At 34.4% G+C, this 25040-nt stretch overlaps 4 protein-coding genes across 11 annotated transcripts; all 4 read left to right on the forward strand.

Annotated features, from left to right (window-relative positions):
• The first annotated feature begins 324 nt into the window (after window positions 1-324).
• On the forward strand, window positions 325-2573 carry LOC105251912 (beta-parvin). Of its 2 annotated transcripts, none has more exons than XM_025410290.1 (6): window positions 325-342; window positions 678-828; window positions 1124-1387; window positions 1486-1880; window positions 1988-2231; window positions 2320-2573. In XM_025410290.1, exons 1-6 carry the CDS (start codon window positions 340-342, stop codon window positions 2394-2396), a joined length of 1134 nt encoding a protein of 377 aa, XP_025266075.1. In that variant the 5' UTR covers window positions 325-339; the 3' UTR covers window positions 2397-2573. The 2 variants fall into 2 exon arrangements, with proteins under 2 accessions (XP_025266075.1, XP_011257321.1); XM_011259019.3 differs by lacking the exon at window positions 325-342 and adding an exon at window positions 533-548 and having other exon boundaries at window positions 2320-2572.
• A 1358-nt stretch (window positions 2574-3931) lies between these two features.
• LOC105251914 lies at window positions 3932-13765 on the forward strand. The gene is made up of 14 exons (XM_025410284.1): window positions 3932-4699; window positions 5609-5904; window positions 6150-6319; window positions 7255-7357; window positions 7476-7765; window positions 7856-8103; window positions 8321-8672; window positions 8864-9049; window positions 9152-9415; window positions 11612-11785; window positions 11870-12088; window positions 12236-12484; window positions 13116-13361; window positions 13548-13765. Exons 1-14 carry the CDS (start codon window positions 4422-4424, stop codon window positions 13695-13697), a joined length of 3225 nt encoding a protein of 1074 aa, XP_025266069.1. The 5' UTR covers window positions 3932-4421; the 3' UTR covers window positions 13698-13765.
• A 740-nt stretch (window positions 13766-14505) lies between these two features.
• LOC105251916 lies at window positions 14506-19298 on the forward strand. 6 transcript variants are annotated; one of them, XM_025410281.1, is made up of 6 exons: window positions 14506-14755; window positions 15377-15484; window positions 15856-16025; window positions 16149-17503; window positions 17963-18343; window positions 18424-19298. In XM_025410281.1, the coding sequence occupies exons 3-6, from the start codon at window positions 15989-15991 to the stop codon at window positions 18955-18957; spliced, it is 2307 nt and encodes a 768-aa protein (XP_025266066.1). In that variant the 5' UTR covers window positions 14506-14755; window positions 15377-15484; window positions 15856-15988; the 3' UTR covers window positions 18958-19298. The 6 variants fall into 6 exon arrangements, with proteins under 6 accessions (XP_025266066.1, XP_011257328.1, XP_025266065.1 ...); XM_011259026.2 differs by having other exon boundaries at window positions 15909-16025; XM_025410280.1 differs by lacking the exon at window positions 15377-15484.
• Window positions 19299-20406: 1108 nt separating this feature from the next.
• On the forward strand, window positions 20407-22319 carry LOC105251919 (RB-associated KRAB zinc finger protein). 2 transcript variants are annotated; one of them, XM_011259034.3, is made up of 4 exons: window positions 20410-20498; window positions 20617-20812; window positions 20904-21419; window positions 21560-22319. In XM_011259034.3, exons 3-4 carry the CDS (start codon window positions 21014-21016, stop codon window positions 22024-22026), a joined length of 873 nt encoding a protein of 290 aa, XP_011257336.1. In that variant the 5' UTR covers window positions 20410-20498; window positions 20617-20812; window positions 20904-21013; the 3' UTR covers window positions 22027-22319. The 2 variants fall into 2 exon arrangements, with proteins under 2 accessions (XP_011257335.1, XP_011257336.1); XM_011259033.3 differs by having other exon boundaries at window positions 20407-20812.
• Window positions 22320-25040: the final 2721 nt, after the last annotated feature.

Raw genomic sequence — 25040 nt, forward strand, 5'->3', positions numbered from 1 at the left:
TAATATGACATTCTTTCATTATTATTATTTTCATTAGCATTATTATTGTTATTCTTTATTCTTATTATTCTCTATTATTATCATTATTTCTTCTCACTTTCGCACTCTGAATTCACGTGATCACGTGGCAAACGTCAAAAATAAGAGAATTTTAGTTTAGAGAAAAGCAAATGTCAAAAGTAAGAGAGAATTTTAGTTTAGAGGAAAACAGCTGATTTAAGATAGAAGAACAGTCAGAATATAAGAAATGAAAATGAATTATAATAAAAAAAAAAATGCAAACAATTTTGCGAGTTTTTGCATATTGTCACTTCAAATGCAATTCTCTATTCATTTATAATGGTACATAAATAGTTTTTACACATATATACATATATACACATGATACTACAGTTTTATTTTAAGAAATGACGTTCTATATATACTTTACAATTCCATATACAAGGTGATTCATGACAAGTATATCATATACTCTTCGCAAGTTCGTGATCGCAAAAGTGCATATTTTTATCCGATTTTAGACTAATAAATATTAATTTCTGAAACTGGTATATATTATATTTTATCTAAATTTTCTAAACTTTAAAGAAAATATCGTATAAAAATTTTTTTTTGTCGTAATCACAATTCACGTAAAGTATAATGTCGATTTATTATGAATTATCCTGTACCTATAGGAAGGAAGAATTACGTCCTACGACAGGCCCTCAATAATGGCGTCTCCTCGGCCCAAGTCACCACGGACTCCGATCACGAAGAAAGAGGACAAGGAGGAGAGCTTTTGGGATAAAATTGGAACGCTTGGACGAAAGAAACGTATTAAGGAAGGTACTGTTTAACTTTCGTTATATTCAAGTACATATATATAACACGAAATTTATTCGTTACATTTTTTGCTGTTCAACAAAACATACATCCTTATATGGAGCGAGATGTGTCATTTTACGAATTGAATTTGTTCAGAAATAAATAAATAAAGTTTCCATTTCACACAATATTTATTTTCTTTAAACTGATACTTCTATTCGAAATTTAATTCCAATATTGTATATTGTAATTGAATTTTATTGAATTTTAAATATTCGAAATTGAGAAAAATGTATAATAAGGATAATATTTTTAGTACAAGATGTCCAAGAAGAAGGAAAATATGCGATTGATTCACCTGGATATGCTGCTAATCCCGATATGCCACCAGAGGAATATGCTCTTGACGAGAACGAAGAACGTTCCATGATAGAACCAAAATCTTTGGAAGATCCCAAACTACAGGAGTTGATATCTGTTTTAATTGAATGGATCAATGATGAATTGGCTGACCAGCGAATTATTGTAAAGGATATTGTTGAAGATCTTTATGATGGACAAGTGCTGCAAAAGCTCTTAGGTATATGAATATGTATGATTTGAAACATAGAAAGATTCTAGAAAAGTTTGTTTGTAACAAAATAAAAGCAATTCTTTATTTATTTTTAAAAAATTTAGAAAAATTGACTGGAGAGAAACTGGATGTACCCGAAGTAACTCAATCTGAGGAAGGACAGAAGCAAAAACTCACTGTTGTCTTGTCTGCCGCTAATCGAGTATTAGGCCGATATCCTCCTTACAAATGGAGCGTCGAATCTGTACATTCGAAAAATATCGTTGCAATTTTGCACTTACTAGTTAGCCTAGCTCGGTTGTTCCGCGCTCCCGTTAGATTGCCAGAAAGAGTTACCGCTCAAGTGGTTGTGGTACGTAAAAAGGATGGCCAGCTTATACATAGAACAGTGAGAGAAGAATTAACAACAACGTATGATGATTTGGGAATGCGTTGCGAGCGCGACGCATTCGATACTCTTTTCGATCATGTACCTGATAAATTGGCTGTTGTGAAGAAAGTAAGCTTAACTTAGCCTCTTATGTTGCAATTTTAGCCATTTGTCTTTCCATTATTGTAATTACATTATATTGATTTTGTTACATTGTTAATCTTCTATTTTTTTAGTCTTTGGTAACATTTGTAAATAAACATTTGAGCAAGGTACATTTGGAAGTGACTGATCTGGACACTCAATTCCATGATGGTGTGTTCCTGATTCTGTTGCTTGGTCTTTTAGAAGGCTTTTTTGTTCCATTAGGTAGCTTTCATTTGACACCAAAGACTGTTGATCAGAAAGTTCACAATGTTTCATTTGCATTTGATATTATGCGAGACATTGGGCTGCCAAAACCCAAAGCTCGTCCTGAAGGTTTGTAATATCTATATGCATAAATAGATTGAGAAAAATTCTTTTAATATCTTTGTGACTTTTAAATCTCAAATTGCTTCTCTTACAGATATCGTAAATTTGGATCTGAAATCTACCCTTCGTGTTTTATACAATCTCTTCACAAAATATAAAGGGATAAATTAATAGGTATGTGTACATTTGATTTGATTTGATACACAAATCATGCTTTATTAAGGTTGATAATATAATTATTTTAATAATGTGCGACGTGACTGCCATTAAAAGTTATTTATACCATGTTTAATATAGATTGTTAATCGTGCTTTTTACACTTTATTACATTATTTTCTTATTTTCTGTTTCTTCTAAAATATAAATATATAGGAATATTTTATATATTTGTTTTAATCAAACGAGAAGCAAAAAGATAGAACTGCCCAGGTAAAAAGATTAAATAAAACAAAACATAGTGTAAATTTTAAATAAATAATAACGTGCCTTTTATATATATATATATATATATATATATATATATATACATATATAATATATTTTATAAATAATATTTATTTATCACATAATTTTTAACTTTAGATTGATGTTTGTAAAAACTTGTGAATATATTTTTATTAATAAATATTTTAACTATATATTACATATCTCTCTTGTGTATACAGGTCTACTCTGCTTACAGAATATGCGAAAGAATAACTGCATATGAGCATTCTCTAAAATATAATAAATTGTTTATTATATTTTAATAAATTAATTTTTTATCATGTGCAATATCGCAGAGAGAGAATATCGTGGAAGATTAAAATATATAAAAGTTGTGAATGAAATAGAGAGTAACTAGAAGTAAAAATATATTACTAAAATAGGTTCGCCGATAAATTGAGATTAATGTGTGAATGTAACATGAATGTTGACTGCTTATGGAATTGTGTCAACATGATCGTACCTGCCGCCGTCATTCCAAGATGATCGATCGGGCACCTACGTGACAGCTGTCTATCTATTGTCTTTCATTTTGTTCGACGAAAATGATCGTGCACGAGACGCAATTCGATATGAATGATTGAATATCGCCTGATATTATAATAAATACATATATATAAAACTGTATATCAATAATACACAAGGTAGAGATATTATTAGAGTCTCACATACTTTTTTCTTTTATTTTATTTTCCTTTCTCGTTATATCAATCGTAATAACTTGTTAAATTGACTACTCGTATCACGTTTCACTTGCAGTCTTTTTCTATGTTAATAATCTATATAAATTGAAATTAATAATACAATGAAATTAACTTGGTATCACATATAGAACATGAAAAGTTATTTGCGTTTTTACATTATTTTGTATTATTTTATTATATTATTATATTATATATTATATGCATTATATTTTTTTATATTTTTCAGTTATATATCATTTTCTTTTTTTTACGATAATATATATAAATATTATAAATTTAATTTTCCGCAGGATTTTAATTTGGTGCTAAAAATTATACGATATTAATTTATGTTTTTAATGAATTTTTTAAAATGTATAATTATAGAATAATAAAAGTAAAAAAAGGATATGTTATAGAATAATAAAAGTAAAAAAGAGAATATGTACACCGTTTCCTGGTAAAGGCATTTAAAATTCTCTAGCGCAATTAATATGTATTCTTTATTTTTTAACTATTACTCATTAAATTCGATTTTTTATCATTTCTCTGGACATAACTTTACTTAGTTTCGATAGTTGCGAAAGTTTGTAAAGTAGCAGACAAAAGTGCACTTGGTATATAACTACTTACTGAAAAAGTATCCGAGTCACTTCGCTGATGAGAGTCCAAGATGCAATTTCACGGGATACGCTTCGGAGACACGCGATGTCGAGCGACACGATTTCGTCTCCTCGGTGTCTTCAGTCTTCTCTTGACTCTCCGCCTCAACGATTGCCCGGCCACAGGAAAAACGACGGTCTCGTAAACGAATTTGCTGGCGCATGATTAAGTCGCCCAAACTCGCGAGTCGCGTGTCTCAGATGCGCATTAATCTCTTCCTCGATTTTACCTCTTGATTGACACTCTATTAATTATATTTTTCTTTACCTAAAGTGTTTTTTTCATTTTTGCTATATTATAATCTTTTCATATTTCGTTTTTTAAAACCATCGTCCCTCGTCGACTGACGGTTCCTGGAAGCGCAATGACAATCGGCGATCCGTCAGATCGGTCGTCGGAATCGGGAGGATCTTCCGGTGACGTCGAAATTAACGTCGATGCACGTAAAACTAGTATATTCACCCTTTATGCAAGAATATTTCGGCTGCTTCTCACATCGCAGACACCGAAGCTCAACGACGAGCTACATGAGAGGGAACTCGAAAAGTTGATTTTGCCAAGCAATGAAGAATGGCGTCACCGAGTTTATCACAGTCTCGTCGAATTACAGAGAGAAAAGGACTCTGAGACCGAGGATAAAAGGTAAAGAATTAAAAATAAAAAAGGTAAGAATTAAAAAATTAAAAATATCAGCGATATTATTTTCTACGGTACACATGAAATCGTATTAATATAAATCTAAATGGAGATGTTTAGATAGTACAAGCGATTTTGCTACGATTGATGGATATGTTATTGTAAATTTGATTAATTTGGGCAATCATGCATAATTGCCACACGATGACTTTCAAATTTAATAAATTTCTACAATTTTTATTCAATTTATCACATTTATTAATTATGGATCATCTCTAGTTCTTATTATAATTTTATGATGTAGGTATAATAAAATGTATTTTTTTCTGGAGAGTCTAATCATGTAAAATTATCGGTAAAGACTATTTTAATCAAATTCATTATATTAATCATTTATATTGTTTATTATGTGTTAATTATATATAATAATTAATTAATCAAACTTATGTTAACAGATATATAATTATGTTTGTGGAGAAAATATAAGACAAGTATAAGAATGGGAAGTGTGTATGTGGATTACAATAAAAAGAATAATTAATAAAATAATTAATCGGGAAGCGAATCGCAATTGCTGTGGAACAAAAAAATATTTTTTTAAATTTATGAACTGGCAAGATTCTCATATGTGTTATACTTCGCTTCGATCTTGAGGATGTTGATTGAAAGATGCTTGAATCACAAACTCAATCTATATTTAATAATTAATTTTACGTACAACGTCTTTGCGATTTTTTCACTTTATATTCATGTCTGAATCGCGAAAATGCATTTTTCAAAAATGAGCATTCTTCGTATTAAATCCGAAGTGATCGAGGTTACATATCCCGTAAAATGTCTAGAAGTATCGTAATCCTATTCGCTGCAGGATAGATTTAATTTGCTAGAGGATCATATGTGAATTTCTTGTTCGAGGTCGGAGGATTCTAAACGGCATATGAGCCGAAAGAATTCGCAGGATTGGGAGTGCTCCATAGAAAAAGGACATCTTCCCAAGGGAAGGAAAGACGAAAGTCAGGATATTGTTGCTTCCTTGAAGGCCATCTCGGGAAGTAGTGGCTCGATGACGGAAGCTTGCGTGGAACCGGGTTGGCGTGTCAACGACATCGTACTAGCTGCCCAGGTTCTCCAAAATGCTCAACCCTCTCCGAGTTATGCTAACGAAGCTGAAATGAGACGTGTCTTCGGTCTAGTATACGACGTTTTGAGATGTGAGATTGTTTTCGAATATAAACGTAGGCGAAAAGAGAAACTCTCTTCGAATCTCTCTCTTTCTCTTCAAGATCGAAAAATGTTTTTCTCATCTAATTCATCATCTGTAGTATTTTTTTATGATGTTTGCGTACGAAGAGAAAGCAAATACATCTATAAAATATCACAATGGCTTCATAATAATTGCATAACATGTACAATAATAATTACATAACCTGACATTTCAAATACGCAAACTTTACAGATAAGAACATTTTAAACCGTGCTCTCGAAGACAGTGGATTTTGGCAGGAAAATTCCGCCCTGAAACAACGAGAGAAGGTGGTCTGGTTATTATTGTACGATATGCAGGGGAGAAAATTTGCACGTCGACGCAATGGAAACGCACTTGAGACTCGAAACAGAATATTCAAGGTTTATTCGATATATGTTTGTTTCTCATCATTGAAGACCCAGTCTACTTTAGCAATATAAAAATTGATGACTTTTGAAGATTATTAAAAATTGATTTGTTTAGTATTTTACATATATTTTTATTAATCTTTAAACAGTTGGAGTAGGTAGTATTTTTAAACTTAGATATTTAGTTTTTTTTAATGTCAGCTCTCGCGCGTAGCGTGATTCGAAATTGCATAGTTCGACAGTGACATATTGCTTCTCGTGTAATTGTCTGAAATGAAAAGGTCTCAGTCTAATTTTATTCTATAGGATACTGAATCTAATTTCATTAAAGAAAATTGTATGAAAAATAACGAGGTAATGTCATTTTAAAATTAGATGTTTTAATTTTACTGAAATTTTTTCATTTCTTGAAAGTTAGAAAAATATTAAGTATTGATTTTATAAAATAGCTGATTAGATCCTTATAATATAATTATAAAATGTTTTTTATTTAAAAAAAATAAATTATTTGTTAATTTTGAAAGCAGTATTTCGAGAAAAATATATGCCATTTTATCCAAAGTCTTGCAACTCCATTAATTTTACAAAAATTTACCAATAAAATTTATATAATCGAATTGAAACATATTTTCAGAAAATGTACGAAAGTCGATTTTTTTTATTCTTTAAAGTAGACTGGGTCTTAAATTCTTTGTGCTCTTGGTCATTTTGATATTTGTGACACAACGCATCTCGTAATGTCAATACAATAAATGCATCATTTACACATTTAAAGATTTGTTTTAAAACACAAATAGATAATAATCTCGTTTAAATACAGAGTATAAAATACAGATATTCCTGATAAAGTTAAGTTTTCTAACATATGTCAAGAAAAGAGCGCAAAGAATCTTTAATAAAGAAAAGATTGACGTACAGTTGCGACAATTCTATCTATGCTTTTTCAGACTTTCGGACTAAAAGATATCGAAGATGCTCTTTTGATGTCAAAAACCCATCTGGCAGCAAGCATCTCGCGTCTCCGTATCGGCGGTTCGGCTCTCAGTCTTGGTTAATTCCAATTTTCAATTTATATAAATTTATTCCTTTCGTATAAAGCAACGTAAAAGACATCGAGCGCATTATCAATTAAATTGACGTTTCCCTATAATCAATCTTATTCTTTCAGACGAGCTTCTTCCGATGCACTTGCGTACCGCCGAGGGGATAAACTGGTCCGACGAAGGCGCGATTGCTTCCGGATGGATCAACACCATGAGAGTAGCTGATAGGGACGAGTTCATCAAGGACATGTCGCAGCTAAAACTCGAACTCTGCGACGATATTAAAGCCGCGGAGCTCAACGAGACCGACTACATCTTCGATCCAGTTTGCCCGAAGATGATCAACTTGCACGACAAGGCGCGAGAGAGACTCGCCGTGTCCGACCTGGTTCGCAGCCATCGGTTCGTCTTTCTGGTAAATATAATCGCCGCTGGAAGTTTCCAACTTGGAATTACCGATATCGAATGTAAAAAAATAAATTAGAGAGATAAGAGATATATTTAGGAAAGATCCTTGTGTCTCGGAGCGGCCATGCTGGCGCAGGCGATTCGCGTCGCGCGTCTTTGCGGACCTGTGATCCTCACGCATTCGATCGCTCCTCGTCATACGGGTTACTTGGCGGGACTCCTGGCTGACATCGAAGACGCCGGGAGGCTGTTGGTCTTCGGCGCCGGAGATCATCGCTGCGAGTACGAGGCTTATCTCGGGAGTCTGGGTGTTACTCTGCAACATTGTCGAGTTTTCTCCCAAAAGTAATGGAGGAAAAATGTTCCTTTTTTTTACGAATTTATATCATGATTACCCCAGGTATAGTTTCATAAACATTTGCTAAACTAATAATTGAAGGTAGGATATTAAAGGTATAGGAAATGTTTGTAAAACCGACATTACCTGGGATTATGAACCACCATACTACCTTGAAGGGATTAGTAGGAAAGTGCTGAGTTTTTTCGTCTTGTTCACCGTTAGATATGTCTCGCCACCAGCGTCTATCGAGTTAGAAAGAGCGACCGTCGTTCTAGCGACTCCTCCGTGTAGTTACACCGGCATCCGGGACATCGTAGACCTCGCTGTCGCACGTGACGGTGACATTAGTCTATTGGAATCGTTAACTAGCGATTTGGCCGGTGAAACCAAGCAACCCCGCGCTTTACTCGCTGAACAATTTTCCACCCTCAAATACGCGTTAACCAGGCCGAACATACAGTTCCTGATATATCAAGTGCATACAATTCTGCCGTCCGAAACTACGGAAATGATTCAACAGGTTGTCGAATATGCCAATCGGATAGCCACAGAGAAGTACATTCGCGAACATCCTGTAAGTGAAAATAATATAATATAATATGTGTTTCTCAGAAATTATTTCTTATAAATATAAGACTATTTTTAATAAAAAGTTGACTATCTAAACAATTATCTTCAATCGTTTGTATGATGATCGTTGAAGATGATCTCTTCAAATATCACATTTCGTTTCAAGTAGATGATATTCCTCGTCATTTCTTTTAGCCGAAAAGAAAGACTGTGTCAAAAGATGATAGCGGGAAAGGTTCGAAGATAGTCAGACAAGCCAGGCAGGAACAATTGAAGGAACAGTCGGAGGGTCAATTGCAGGTGCAACCCGAACAAACGATCTCGATCAAGCAGGAAGAGGAGGAAGAGGATGAAGTGTCGTTAGTTACGACTGACATTGTTGTAAGATCATTTATAAAAAAATATGCGCGCATAATTATCGCTATCATCTCGAGAATGACAATTACGCTCGTTAAAGATAATATTAATAAAAATCATCGTTAGATCCCCGATAGTGATTTGTTCGAAGTGGGAAGTATCGATGAAATTTACGGCGAGGATAGCGAACAGATGTTGGATCCGGGTTGCTTCGTCGCCATAATCAAACGAAAGGAGATGATGCAGTTTGATTCGCTTTTCATGATCAAAGTCGCGGAGTCCAAAGGACTGTTTGGCAATCCCGACAAGGAACGAAAGCAGAAAGCCGAGGTAACACCGGCAGCGCGTCAAATATCACGAACGAATCGCCGAGGTCTCAAGCGTGCCAAGGTACATTCTATATTCAAATGTCATCTTATTCGTATATAAAACATGATAATACGAATGTTTCATCGGTTTTCTGTAAAATCATTTTTAAAGGAAGATTTTGTACGTCTTATCAAAGCGTTGAATTTTTATAAGTCAATTTTCTATTTAAAAAATCTAGATTTTTTTTGTAAAAAAATCAAGATAAAGAGATATGCACGTGTAAATATCGAATTGTAATTATTTGATTAATCCTTTATGTTTCCATTTTTTATATTCTTGATTTTTATTCTTGATCAAAAAAATTTAATCACAATAATATATATCTAATTTTTTAATTTTAAATTTCTGATTTTATATTTATTATCAACAATTTCGAAAATTTCTAATATTATATTGATTTCTATTTTATAAGTGAAAGGTTTTACTATTTAAAAAATGAAATGTAAGAACTATTTTGATGAATTACCTTTATAGATTATTTTAAAAGTATTGTTTTTATAAGATTATTGAGATTGCTAAGAAATATCCAGAATATAGATAAACAAATTTTAAGAAATTTTGTTTGACAATTTCATAAAATATTTTTATTTTTCATTTTTGTTTTAAAAAAATTATAGAAATTAATCGAGATCTTTAAAATAAGCCGTCATCGCGATAATGATACATCATAGCAGAACCGACTGATCAATTTTTTAAGTATCGGGACATAAAAGTCCCACTGGGATGTAAGGGGTTAAAGTACTGATTTACAACGACCGTAACGAGTCCAATTTATCCCTGACAAGCAGCTCGAGATAGATCGCGTAGCAGCGCCCACGCATTCCTCGCTGTCGCGGAGCGCGAGCAAGCATGGTCAACCGTGTCCGCGTCACAGCCGATACATCGTGCGAGGTGAAAAGCTGTTGTCGATGCAAATGCACGAGACACGAAGACGAGACATGCGTCGATGGTGGCGGGACGCGATGACATTTCTCCTTCATTCGGAAGAATCTCATGAATTTCACACAACGCACTTGGATCCATTCACGCAGAAACCGCTGTATCCCTTTCACGTGAAGAAGATTGCGTTATTGAAACGACATCAACGTTAAGACAATCTTTCAGTCGATCCTGCTCAGAGTTTTATTTAATGATTTTAAAAAATTAGGCTCTCATTATATTATCCAATTAATGGAATTGATTATTGTTTTTTATGTATATTCGATTTAGAATGATTTTATCTGATGTAATCCAACTTGTATATGAATCGAATGGCTATGTTCGTGTAGAATATCGTAGCTTCTTATTCGCTTTATTTTTGTAAGAGAAGAGAGATTTATGAGAATAAAGCTCGTTTATTCTAGAATAAAAAATAAAAAAGATTGTAGTTTTACTCTTTAATCACATGCAATAACCGGGCCACTTACTGTTGGTTCGATAAATAGCAGCACATCTCTGTACATATCTTTTCCTTCTTCTTTTTCCTTTTTTCATATTAGATATTACGTCCGCTAAGATCGATAGCCTAATATTTCTTTACCTTTAATACGATTAATTTTCATTTACAGACATTCTTTCTCAAATTGAAACCTATTTTTAGAATTATTTCTTATGATAAAATTACTCTCCGTCCAACTTCCAGAGTCCAAATCGAAAGGATCATTTAAATTTAAATCGACACGATTGTCATTTCACTATTAATCGAATTGCGACAAATGCAATTCGTTAAAATTGTTTATTAATTTATTGGAAATTCAATCGGTTATTTTAGAGGAGGCTATTTTGCAGGCTTGAAATATGATGGATCAAGTTCTTTATAAGATAAATTTTTATTCACGCATAGATAGTAAATAATTAATGCAGCTTCCAGTAAAAAAAAAAGAAATAAACCAACGTGTATAAAATAATATAATTATATATCACACGAGAATCATCGATGTATCACGTTAATAATGTTGATTCGAAGATACTGACATCGGAACATCTTTTAATAAAATCAAGGAAATTATTCCACTTCCACTTCAACAATTTACACTTTAACAATATCGAGAAAAGAATCCAAGTATGTATTCAATATGGATGAAGCTAAGATTCTCGCCTTATTTCTGCGGTGCCAAGATGCGATGCAACTTGCTGCATCGTTGCAACTCTACCAAAGAAGCCATCGTAGAATCGGTATGCGATCTACAGAACGAAACTTTATTTTTTTTCCTTTCTAACTCGAGTTTTTCATTTTAGAAATACGATCTGTATCGACTCGATAAAGGGCCGACCGAGGAATCGACCCTAAATGTTGACGATGCCACGTACGCTCTCAAAAAAATGAACTACATACGTCGAATGGAGCACAAAGCCGCCGAATTGTACAGACAGCGGCTCATCAATGGTTTCTTACACTTATACGCCGGTCAGGTAGACCTAAGAATAACCAAGAACTCGCAATTGAAAACCGATAGGTAACCGGAAAGTGAACGTACGTTGCGCATTTTCTATTAGGAAGCTATAGCAGTGGGTCTGAGAATGGCCATGGCCGAGAAGGACACTGTCATCACGGCGTACAGGTGTCACGGTTTCGCCGTCGTGTTTGACATTCCGGTGCGCATGGTACACGCGGAAATCATGGGTCGTAAAACGGGCGCAGCCAAGGGTAAGGGCGGTTCGATGCACATGTACGCACCGAAATTTTACGGCGGCGACGGTATCGTCGGCGGACAGGTAGACGATCATTCGCGACTCTCTCCTCTGCTGGGAACCTAGCATCTAAATTTTTTTTTTAAATATTAGAAATTTATCCTTTTGACACTAAAAAAATTTTCATTATTAATCTTTTTAATTCTTAAATTCGCTTTATTTTGCGATTAGGTACCAATCGGCACTGGTATGGCCCTGGCCCATAAGTACAACGGTACAGGCGGCGTGGCTTTCACATTGTACGGCGATGGCGCGGCCTCGCAGGGCCAAGTCTTCGAGGCCTGGAATATGGCGAAGCTTTGGAATTTACCAGCGGTTTACATCTGCGAGAATAACCGATACGGCATGGGCACGGCCGTGCACCGGTCCTGCGCGAATACGCAGTTATATACACGCGGAGATCTTATACCGGGAATAAGGGTAAAACGCAGGTTGCTTTAGATGCATATTTTATATAAAGAAGAGACATCATCAACTGACATGAGTTTCTCCTAAATTAAACTTGTAATAAGTTCTAATATTAAGAATCCAGACTACTCTATTAAACTATGAAGTAGTAACTATAGCACATCAATTTTTTATAGTACTCTAGCACTATGAAAAATTGATGATTTTTATGAATTTTTTTTGAAGAAATTTACTTTTCTGGCTTCAGAAAAATATTAATTAATAATTTTTTAAATTCTATTTATTCAAAAAAGTATCTTTTGCATTTAAAAAATATTGAAGTTATTTAATCCATTATAATTTTCTAGATATTTATCACACCGATTTTGAAAATAGTGTTTTGAGAAAAATGCCTTTCTAGCAGATTCACTTGAAGGCACCAACCTATCCAAAGTTTTATAACTTTATCAATTTTGCAAATTTTTTAATAAACTGTAAAAAATATATTAACTGTAAAAAATATATTAGACATTCAGACATCATTCTTTAAAAAAAAATCGAATTTTTAATTCTCTAAAATAGACTTAAATTATTAATTTTATCTAATTTAATGTTCTCTATATTCATTATATCTAAAATAGCTAAATATATATTTTATACATAGGTCGACGGGATGAAGGTCGTGGATGTTCGAGAAGCTATACGTTTCGGCAGAGATTACGCACTCAGAAACGGACCAATCGTGATAGAGATGACAACCTATCGTTATTTTGGACATAGTATGAGCGATCCCGGCTTCTCATATCGCACTAGAGAAGAAATTAAGACTGTACAAACCGAGCAAGATCCAATCATGTTGTTGAACAAGGTCGTCGTAGGAAAAGGACTTATGACCGAGAAAGAAGTTGAGGTAACTTTCCCAATTTCGAAATATCTAATAGCTTAAAGTAATTAAAGTAAAATTGAGAAAGAGCATTACATATGTGAGACAGAAAATTATTAACACCTAGAATTTTAATATTAATATAATTTTAATCTATTGCAACGCGTAACGAAGTGACAATTATCCTTTAACTATGCGTTACATGCGTGCTAGGATATACGAAGTACAATGTACAAGAAGGTCGATGAGGAAATGGCGCAAGCCAAGGCCGATGAATGGCCGGAATTGTCGGAAATTTCGGCCAATATTTACGTCAAACCATTGGAAAAGGTTCGCGGTAAAGTTCCTTGGGAAACATACTAGAGAATAATCGTGTATATAATTTGCCATCGGTGAAAATTATTTGTTAATCCTGTGCTCAAAGATGTAAATGATTTCAAGAGCGATTTAAATTATATCATGTTGAATAATACTTTAGAAATGTATCGCTCTTGACATAATGCGGTTTTTTTTTTGAAAGATCAAAATGATCTAAAATTATTTTGAAAGCTGCTGTAAAATACAAAAGCAATTTCTCTTTGACATCCAAAAATATTTTATTAGTAATATATTAACGTAATATATATCTATTTTCGTATAAAATTAACATGTAAAATTAATATAATATAAAATATTATAATATAAAATAAAATAATATAATATAAAATAAAACTAGACTTTTACAATAATGTTATTTTGTGTTTCTTTAATATCTCATATTGAATCACAATTGCAAAGTCCACATTACGTGAGATATCTCGATCACTTTTAAAAGATATGCGCGCATATATTTAACAGGATCATTTATGCAACTAATTACGTTGTTTTTCTCTCTATTTTCCTGCGACGCAAAAATTGATTTTCAACAAATACGACAAGATTTTCCACAGCCTTAGGTCATCTATGAACCCAATAAGATGGAGCAAGAGGGAAAAGGAGGGAGTACAATTTCGTTGTTTACTTGGTCGGCAGAAACGATCAATTCCAACCGATGACCGTTCTAAACGAGAGGGCATGAAGGCGCAACGAAGGCCGGGGAAATGACAAGCAGGAGAGACGATGAATGAGTCAGATCATGAAAGAGGCGTAGGAGAAGCGAGGAGTCAACGCGGAGGGCGAGGACGAAGCTGCGCGAACGTCTCGGCGGGAGTCGCCTTATGTCTCTCGCACGTGTCACGTCGCGCTAATTGAATTCTAACGAGGCGACAGTCTAGTCTCGCTCGGAGATATCGGATCGGTCGATCATTTACACCGTTTATCTCTGTTCATCTCTCTCTTCGTCTTCCTTACAATACGTGACAGGCGACACGTTACTAAAAAAATCTCTTCGATCCGCGATCGTCGATTAAGTCTCGGACAATCAGCTTGAAATTCTCTGGCAGGTATCGTGTCCTTTTTTTTCCGCAAGGTGCCTCAGGATGTAATTTTGCTTCTGATTTCGATGTATTTAATTAAAAGTTTGACATTTAAAGATTAAACGTTGACGTGTTCTTCTTTCCAAGTTATAAAGACAAACTGGGAGGGGCGGTGCCGGAAAGTCGCGGACAAGTAATTTAAGGCAGACAAATGCTAACAAAGTTAATAAAATTCCGCGGGCGAACCTCGGCGACGCGTCATCCGTCAAGACACTCGAGAAATTCCTCGCCCGAGAAAATAGCAATAATTCAATCGAAGTGACTTTGATGACGCTGTGTCTTGATTATGCCGGGTATTTAGCACGGTGTAAAGTAGATCATACATATTCTCTATTTCTAAACACGCAAATGTCTCGCAAATTGTATTCTCTCTTCTCGCGATGCGAATCGTACTAGAATATAATCGTATTAAAAAATTAATCGACACACCGTTAAAAATAAAAATACAAATTCAATGATAAATTTGTAAAAAAAAATGGACTAGAAAGTAAGCAAAATTATTTTTTTGATCGAAAATATGTATACGCGAGATACTATAATTTGTAAGAATGAATAGTATTCAAATGTTTGATAAAGCTTTATCTGCAGCGACCGTATCTCATAATACATCCTGTAAGGATGTGACTATCGTCAACACTGAAGATATCAACCATCAATATTAAGCAAATAAATGCATACAGAGTGTTCAGAGTAATGGTCAGCACAATTTTTGAGATACTTCTGACAATTTAAAAAAGGCATAAGCTAAATTTTCTGTTTTATGCAGGATATACAACAAATACAAAAAAAATTTGAAAAAATTTTTTCATAAAATGCATTGCATTTATCTTCAAACCCCTATAATGAAAAAATTATGAAAAAAATTGTATAGTGTTATTTAAAAAATTCAAAATAATTGACTTCTTCACGAAAAATATTTTTGTTTTCAAACTTTTTTATTACATGTCGCAGCCAGATGAAAATTCACTTTATGACTTTTTTTTAAATTGCGGGAAGTATCTTGAAAATTGTGCGGATCGCTGAACATCCTGCATATATTTATTATAATTATAATTATGATATTCTAGAAAGAGGAGCCCGCGGAGAAATGATGGATAAATCGATCGAATTCGTATTGTAGATTCTCTCAATGGGAAATTTCAAACTTGTCCAAGTTGGCGCAAATTTTGCTCAGAAATAGCATCGAAATACACCAGCAATATGGAAATGGACACGAACATCAGCGACGTATTGCGCGGTACGTATCTCGACAAGAGACTCTAATATAAATGTAGAAACTGTTTATACTTCTCTTTACTTCAAATATATCATATATTTACCTGAATTCAGCTCTTATTCTTATAAAATGTTGTCTCGATAGAAGTGATAACATTTTTGGAATGCCTTCGCGACGCGCAACTTCCTCTTACGCTGGAGAGTCTGCGAGAGAAGCTGTTGGTGCGCTCGAGGGAGACTCTAAGTACCACAACGATGACTCGAGAGAGAGATTCTCCAGAACCTTATCTAGATATGAACTCCGGTCCGAAAAGTTTATTGTTAAGGAAGAGCGAAGGCGACTTGGAGGAATACGTAGGAATGGAAGAATCTCCCAAGAAGCAGAATCATCAAGATTATTACGAGACCTTCGAAAACGAAGGTCAAAGTGTCGATCAGAACGATTGTCCCGAGCAGAACGAAGACGAAACAGACGAGGGTCAAAAGTTAATCAAGATCTACAAGAACCTATCTGCGATACAGATCAAAAGTAAATGTCACAAGTGCGGTCCGCTTTACAAGAAGGAAGAGAGGAAGCTGTTTCTGTCGGAGAGCCGGGCTTGCTGGATCGCGCTCATCGGGTCGCATTTGCTCATCTACCGAAACGAACGGCAAAACCGACCCTACGTGATTTACCCGATTCGCGGATACATGGCCCGACCGGCGCCAAATTTGATACCCCGCGACCGACAGAAGAGCGAGTCCGCCTTCGAGATGTACCGTCCAGGGAACGAGACGTTACGCTTCATCGCGAGGACGCCGAAGGACATGGAGCAATGGATAGCCAAGATCTGTGAGGTGGGTTGCGCGAAGAGCACGAAGAGCAAAACGGAAGTTCACGAAAACCGAACCCTCGTCAACGAAGAAACCCCCATATCTCCCAACGAGGCCGCGATCCGATATCGAGACGCAGGAGAGTCGATTGTCGTCGACAAACCAACGATCAAGGCCGAATCGGCGAGTAAAGATGAAGAGGTCGAGCAAAAAAACAAGGTCGAGAACCCGCCTCCGTTACCTGCCCGGATACCGCGGAGATTACCCTCTTTACCTCCTGACGGCGACGCGATACCTTTATACAAAGCGGCCGTCGAGGATGACGATGACGACGATGACATTTATCACAAGATCGAAGATTTGAAGAACAAAACGTGTTATCAGAATATGGTGTTATCGAAGAAAAAACGGATCAATAAGAAGCAGGAAACTGTCGGATACGATGATATTTGCGCGAAAGAAGTAAGAGAAAATAATAACGAAGGACAAATGCAGGAAGAAAATGGACAGATACGGGAAAAACAGATCAGTCGCTCTCGTGACACGATACCATCCGAAGAAATGTACGATGATATCGTCGCCCTTTCGCGAATCAATGCTATCAATGCGAACAGCGAACGGCAGAATCACGATTGTTCCATCGGCAATGGTGAAGAACAAAAGGAAGAGCTTTATGATGATATAGAAGTAAGTCACTATGCTCTTCTATTATACAGAGTGTTCCTAAAGTGACTATCTATTTTGATGAAATTAGAGGTATTTTAAAAAATTGTATGTTCATTATTAATGAAAAAGGAAGAATAAATTAAAAAATTAAAAAATTATATAAAATAATTAAAAATTAAAAAGAAATAAGACAATCAAAAAATTAATGTTTTAATAATTAAAATTTCGATATGTCATTTTTGCAAATGCGAAGCAATTTTACCTTTTGTTCTTTATTTCATTTAAATGCACTTGTCATTATTACTAATTCGTCGTCGTTATACTAACATTTATTTACTGTTCATTGCAAATATAAATTCTCTCTTTTCCATCGAGTAATTTACGCTTGGAAAAATAATAATTTTTGATGAAAAATCGCGCAAATATATCAGTTATATTCCAATAATTAACTCAATAACTTTCTTTACTGTTTCGATGCAGAATTTAGTTCCATACGAGAAATTCGCCAAAGATCGTGCAAAGGATCAGACTGAAATATCGAGTAAATCTGCGCAAAAAAAATCCTTTCTGAATAGAGTCCTAAGTAGAAGAGAATCAAACAAGGATAAGAGATATAAGGGCAAAGCTTCATCGAGTCCACCGCCGTCCTCGACCAAGGAAGAAATGCCTACTTATGACGACGCGTCCGATTTGACCCCGAATTGTAAATCTTTAATGAACGAAGAACAAGAATTGTCGGAATACCACTGTCCTCCTCCACCTAAGCCAGTTTACATAAAATCGACAACTCCAAATGATCCCGAACAAGGCGAGGAATTTTACGATGATGTCAGTAGCTGTCGAGAACAATACAAAAATCAGGTATTACTTTCCCTTCTCGTAATACGTTAATTGGCAATTTCTTAATCGATCAACACTTAATTAGAATCTTCTTTTCATAGCAAGCGAGCCTGCGATCGATGCAGGAGTCGAGTGTGAAGACAAAAGAAACTATAAGTAATGCAAATACGAAATTGGAGACGAATGGCGATGACCCTCCCCAGGAAGAGATCGAGCATTATCAGTCGCCGAGGAGCGATCTGTGCATCCGCGACATCGCGGGGATGCAGAACGAAGATTTGTACGATGATATAGCATTGTGGGTGGATTTCACTACGCGACAAAGAGACATTAGCGAGAAAAAGGACACGAACGAGGACGCGTCGAAATCGACAATCAACTCCGACAAGAAATCGTGGAATCGGTTTGCTGTGAACAGAAAGTCGCGAGCAAGCGATTCCATCGAGACGAATAGACGAAGTAGCTCGAACGAGTGTGAGGAGATCGAGGATCCCTCTGAAGGAAACGGCGTAACCAAGAGGAATACTTTTCAGAAATTGATCAGTCGAATGGAAAATTCTCTTGCCAAAGTTTCCTCGAGAGGAATTCCGTCTTCCCTCCCAACAGGCAAATCGAGTACAGTAAATAATTTGTAAAAGCATTATCGGAATTTGTGCATATTTAAGTTTAAAGAATCTACAGCTACACCGAATTTTAATAATATTTAATTATTTCTTTGTATCTTTGTACCCTTCTCGCTTTCTTTATTTTTCTTTATTCTAGTTACGCATAATTGAAACAAATTTAATCAAAAAATTGAGGTCATAGCTGGTCTAAAATCGTGCATGATTTAGAAATAAACGCAAGAAAATTAGTATATTATTAACATGTACTTTTTCTTCTATTTAAGACTGCAACAATTAAGGAAAAGTGACAAAATAAAATAAAGGAGAGAGAATACAATAGAGAGAAAAAAATGTATTAAAACCAATATAGATCTCTTGATTCGATATATTCTGATTTTTTAACTATTAAATAGTATATATATATATATATATATATATATATATATATATATATATGTATATGCTGCATTTTACTAAACGATATAAACTTTTGATTATAATTACTTATAAGAATTTGTACATTCGTTATTCGTTTGTAAACTAAACCAATTTGTATAGAGAGTTTTTAAAGTTCGACAGATTTTTTCCTTTGGAGAATTATTATGTAATTTAATAGTAATAATATATATAGTGTAACATGTAGAGATGTAGGTAGAAAAAAATGTTTTTTCTTCATAAAATATGATTTTTGTGAAAAAAACACATACCTCGTTATTTTTAGGATTTTGTTTTTATATATGTTTTATTAAATATCTTTATTATTATTTAAAAATACCAAAATTTTTTACAATCGATTTCCTCTATCTATTCGTAATTCATAAATGTTTTATAAATTCAAAATTAATATATTATTATATTTATGCGAATGAATAGAGGAAGCCGATTGTAAGAGACTTCCCATACAACACAGACCATTGTTATTACATTGCAGCAATATTGCTGCAATGTAACAACACTGGTTTGCGCTGTATGGGTTTGGTATTTATTTTATTTTATTTTTTAATATAATTTTAATGGAACCTTCGCGTTTATCATGATTATCAAACATAATAAATCTAATAAACGGTTATCAAATATAACAAATCAGTTACTTTTCAATTAAAATGCATATTAAAATTTTTTGTTACACATTCAAAAATCGCTCGAATCATATTGTACTTGGCTGTAACTTGCCACAAAAGTTTAATTAATCCATTAAAATCATCTTCGGAAAAAGATAAATTAAAACGCAAGGACTTTAAAGAGAGAGAAAAGATTTCCTTTTGTTGTATTAGCAAAAAAAATGAAGAAAAGTAATGTTGCATTTAAAAAAATGATAAGAAAAAACGAAATTAATTTTTTTTCGATGAAAAAAAAACATTTTTTTTCATCAGAGAAAAAGAAAAAAGCGGTTTTTCTTTTAACATCTCTGCGGTAGCAGCGCAGTCTCGTTCGCGCGCTTCGGTCCCCCCCGCGCAGCTGCTGACAGTGCAGCGCAGCTGATGCGTAAAGATGGCCGGCACAACCGATACAAACGGATAGGCTCGCAGCGTTCGGTCCACACATACATATCGTGAGATTAGCGTACGAAGGTGAGAGCACTGAGAGCGTTGAAAGGGATTTGAAGTTGAGATCGTCCTCTTGTTCTGTATCGATCGTAATCGATTTACTCGTATCACTCATTTCGCAAGATAATCGCAGATTTCGCAGGCTCATCAGCATAATCTTTATCCGGCATGAAACGTAATCGCAGATAAGAAACATCATCCGATCGAGGTTTATACTCGGCTGACGATTGATCGGCGATGCCGATATATCTGCCTCGCCGGAGAAACGACGCGATGAGCATGATAAAAACAACGCAGCAGGATGCGATCATTTTTTCTACAATGATGTCCATCGTAAAGTAAGACGCACTTTTTTTCCAATGCTATCACATATATCATAGTGAGATTGTCGCCTTTTAACTTCTCGTTCTTTTTACTTTTACTTTCAAGGCGACCCTGTGGATGTTGTAAATACTACAGACACCATAGATATCGAACGAGCGACTAAAGTTTTGTAACGGATATATCAGGGCCTCTGCAACAGCTGTTTGCACAATATCATGGCTTACGATTCACGAAACGTGAAATATTCACCAAACACTCATGCCCATCAGCATACTCGACCCAGCATGACTGGATATACATACTCTGGTCATCAGCCACAACACTTTCAACAGACTGATGAGAATAGGAATGAAAACAACTTGTGCGGTACCAAAGAGCTTTGTCCGCAAATCTCACAGCAATCATCTGGCACACAAACTGTGCAGAAAGTTGATGCTGCGACCATGACAGATCCTCTACAGATTGATTTTAGGCTTACTTCTGAATACTTAGCACGTTGTTCTAGTACACTAGGTTTACCATACGTAACTAAATATGAAGACAACAGTAATAATTCTACGCATAGTTGTCAAGCAGTAAGACCAAAAATTGAATTTGAGATTGAACCGCAACATATTAATGGTGAGTTATGTTATATTAAGGCAATTTTCTTCATATCTTTTATAATAATATGATGGAATATTTATTGAAAAAAATCTTTGTGAGTCTCACACAATAAATTTCGATAATTTGATGAAATATACATATTTTTTTCTTGCAAGGTATGTTGATTTATCATTGCCCCGAGTGCGCCTATAGATTTGAAGATCGGGAGGCGCTTCACGAACATCTGGAAGATCATAAACAGAGACCACATATCTGTGATATTTGTGGGGCGAGCTTAAAACGAAAGGAGCACTTGGATCGTCACAAGCAAGGTCACAATAAAGATAGGCCTTATCAATGTAATATGTGTTGTAAAGCATTTAAACGTAACGAACACTTGGCGCGTCATATGATCACTCATTCAGGTAGCAAGAATCAAATTTGTACAGAGTGTGGCAAAGCTTTCTATCGAAAAGACCATTTGAAGAAGCATTTGCAAAGTCATAATAGCGGTCGAAGCAAGCATTTAAATATATCGCAAAACAATCAGAACGATCAACAACCGAGCGATGAAGGACTAAGTAGTTTTGCAATGATGATGAGACAGGCGGGACCTCCTCCATTTTCAATTTTGCGGACTTAGTTTTATTAGCTATAACGGCGTGTAACATATATTCTCATCTCCGTCTATAAACCGAGGTCTATTTCGATGATTTAATTCTTAATTAAGATTTAATACGAATTTAATGAGCTTTATCTAACATACTTAACTTTGCGGAATAATCGAAAATAATTGTTAATATAAGAATCCATGTTCCTAAGGGAGTGTATCTTATTACTATGTACTTTGTCAATAAGTAGGCAAGATTACGATAATGTTATCAATTTTATAATATCCTTTATAATACACTGTACGTGTACAAGGTTGATTAAGAATGTACCTGTTGAAATCTTTTGAATTTGCATAAGTTTGCGTTGAAATTCGGAATAATTATTATTATCAACAATCTTTTTTATATAGCATTATATATTTGAACAAAAAATTAGTTTTTTTGCATAAGATTGTAAATCCGATGATGAATGTTTTTATAAATCACGCATATGTATGACATAATCAGCCAGAACATAGATTATTTTATTAGACTGATCGTTTTAAATAGATTTAAGCTTTAATCTTGTTTCGAGATTGCTCTTCATTGCTGTTTGTTATCCAGAAATGATAGTCTCTTTGTTGCGTTGAGAAATATATAAATTTAACTAGGCGTTAGAAGACAATAGAAACTGATTATGACATCGTGAAGCGCGTTAGATCTTATATAATATTGGTGACAGTTGCATAACGAAAAAAAATTATAATACCAATATACTTGGCAATACAATGCAATAACACGATTCCCAAATTTTCTAGCTTTTTTTTCTTTTGCGTTTAAAATAGAGAAACAAAACAGTCTTCATCAAATTGAAAGACTAACAGTAATATTGTAAAGCGGTAATATTGTAGAAATAAAAATCTGCAATTTTTATATTTTTTTTGTGGATTATTAAACATTTCCATCGAATATACGGAATATAAATCCTGGCTAAATCTTTGTGCGGCGATTAATAATGTAATAAAACGCATTAGTAGTATTTGCAATTGTAACAAAATTAGAAGAGCATTATGAGAGAATATGCGATAGCAAGATATAAAGACATCTACATGGATTCACTGATGCATATCTGTAGAAATAATTTATTGTTACTTGAAAGGATGGTTTGTACCCCCCGTTTTAGCATCGTTGAAAAAAAATTGACGTGTATCGAAATCTCGTTAATGTATATGATTTCTGCATTTTTCGTTGCAGCAAATTTGCAGAAAAGATATTCAAATGTTGCGTCCTGTCCCGAAAAGGCACAAAATATACATAATGTCGATTCTTCCATTTCCAACACAATAATATACGTGCATTATAGGCGCGTGCATGAGTCGGGCTTTATATATATAAATTTGTTGTACTTGTTATGAAAATTCATGGTATTTTATTGGCATTCTCTTATTATACTGTCAAGTTGCGCTCTTGTACACACACACAAACAATGCGTGGAATATAAGAGTACGGTCTAAGATAAAAGAAAAAGTGAAAAGGATAGAGTATTGTGTGTTATCAACCGCAGTGAGTCTTAATTATAAATTAATAAATGATTATTATATATATAAAAATATCTACCTCGTTTATATGTATGATACAGTCATTGGAAATGCAAAAACGCATACTCAAGTTGATCGACAATCTCTCATTCTCTCGCAAGAATGGAGGAAAAGAAAAACAGAGAAGTGACACGCGGGATAGGGATAGAGAGAGAGAGTAGATTCTTTTTCGGGTAATAAACTCCGAACAAATGAAAGATCTTCCGATATATGTATGACTTTTCTTACAATTTATATAGATATTTAGATATATAAATAATTGTAAGAAAAGATATACGTCTCACCGCATTTTTGTGGATGCATATCTATGTATATAGGTATATGTGTATACATAGAATGTGGTATAACATATAGGATATATTATACATGAAGCATATTTTTTTTATCCGAAGTATCTTAGAAACGCGCGCAAATTGTAAATTTTCACTCTTCTCGCGGCCTAAGTTTATCAGCATCTAATACACATCTACGTCTCTCTAAATATTTTTCTCTTTTTTTTTTTGTTATTATTATTCACACTCGCTCTTTCACCTTTTGCTCATTCAATTTTCTCGTCTCGCGTTCTCAAAATCGACATCAGACATTTTAAGCGTTCTATATAAAAATAAAACGTTGACATCATCAGAGGGATCGCTTAATTATACACTTGTCTTTTTTTTAACACACATTTATCTCGTCCTTTTGTTTCTTCTCTTTCTATATGTCCTCTCACTGTGCTCTTTTATCAGTTTTTGATTCACGCACGACGAATAACCCGGTTATTTTTTGTACCTTGGAAGACTGCGGTACAAATTCAGCTGAAAACTGGAGATAATCGAAGAATATAAGCTTACAGATTATATAAATATAAACGAAAAAAATTGCTTGAATTAGGCAAAATGTGATGCAGCCGTCAGTGCTATGTAAATAATTTATCACCGGAAGCCCTCGAAATCGATCCGTACATTTAATTATAAAAAATTTCAGCGTCCATCTATAAACATACTTGTATATATAGAAAATAAAGTCTTTAATAAGTAATAAATAAATCTAAAAAAGACGAGACAATTTCTAATTGCATTTGAAATTTTTGTTTCAAAAACAGACTAAATGGAGGCACTGACTCCAACGTCTGGACATTATTGCACTTGTAGAAGACTCGCCTAGTCCAATTATATAAAATTATCATCCATCCCGATTTAATCCTAATCGCGCGATACAAATATACAAATCTCACGTCATCCGGAAAAGATTTGTCCCCGCGCAAAGACTACATTGAACGAGAAAGAATTCGAGGTCAGCCGGTTATTATTTCACTCTCATATATTAGTTACACACGCATCCCGTGCCACGCATTGCATTCTAATCTATCCGAAGGGAAAACAAGAAGAATCTGAGCGTTTGTACTATGTCGAGGAATTTGTATGTCTTTCCGTCATCAATCGCCTGTTAACGTATATTTGTCGAGAATTCTGTTAATCATACATATG

Source organism: Camponotus floridanus, unplaced genomic scaffold (genome assembly GCF_003227725.1).
Source record: "Camponotus floridanus strain SB8 unplaced genomic scaffold, Cflo_v7.5 scaffold301, whole genome shotgun sequence".
Classification (NCBI taxonomy): Eukaryota; Metazoa; Arthropoda; class Insecta; order Hymenoptera; family Formicidae; genus Camponotus; species Camponotus floridanus.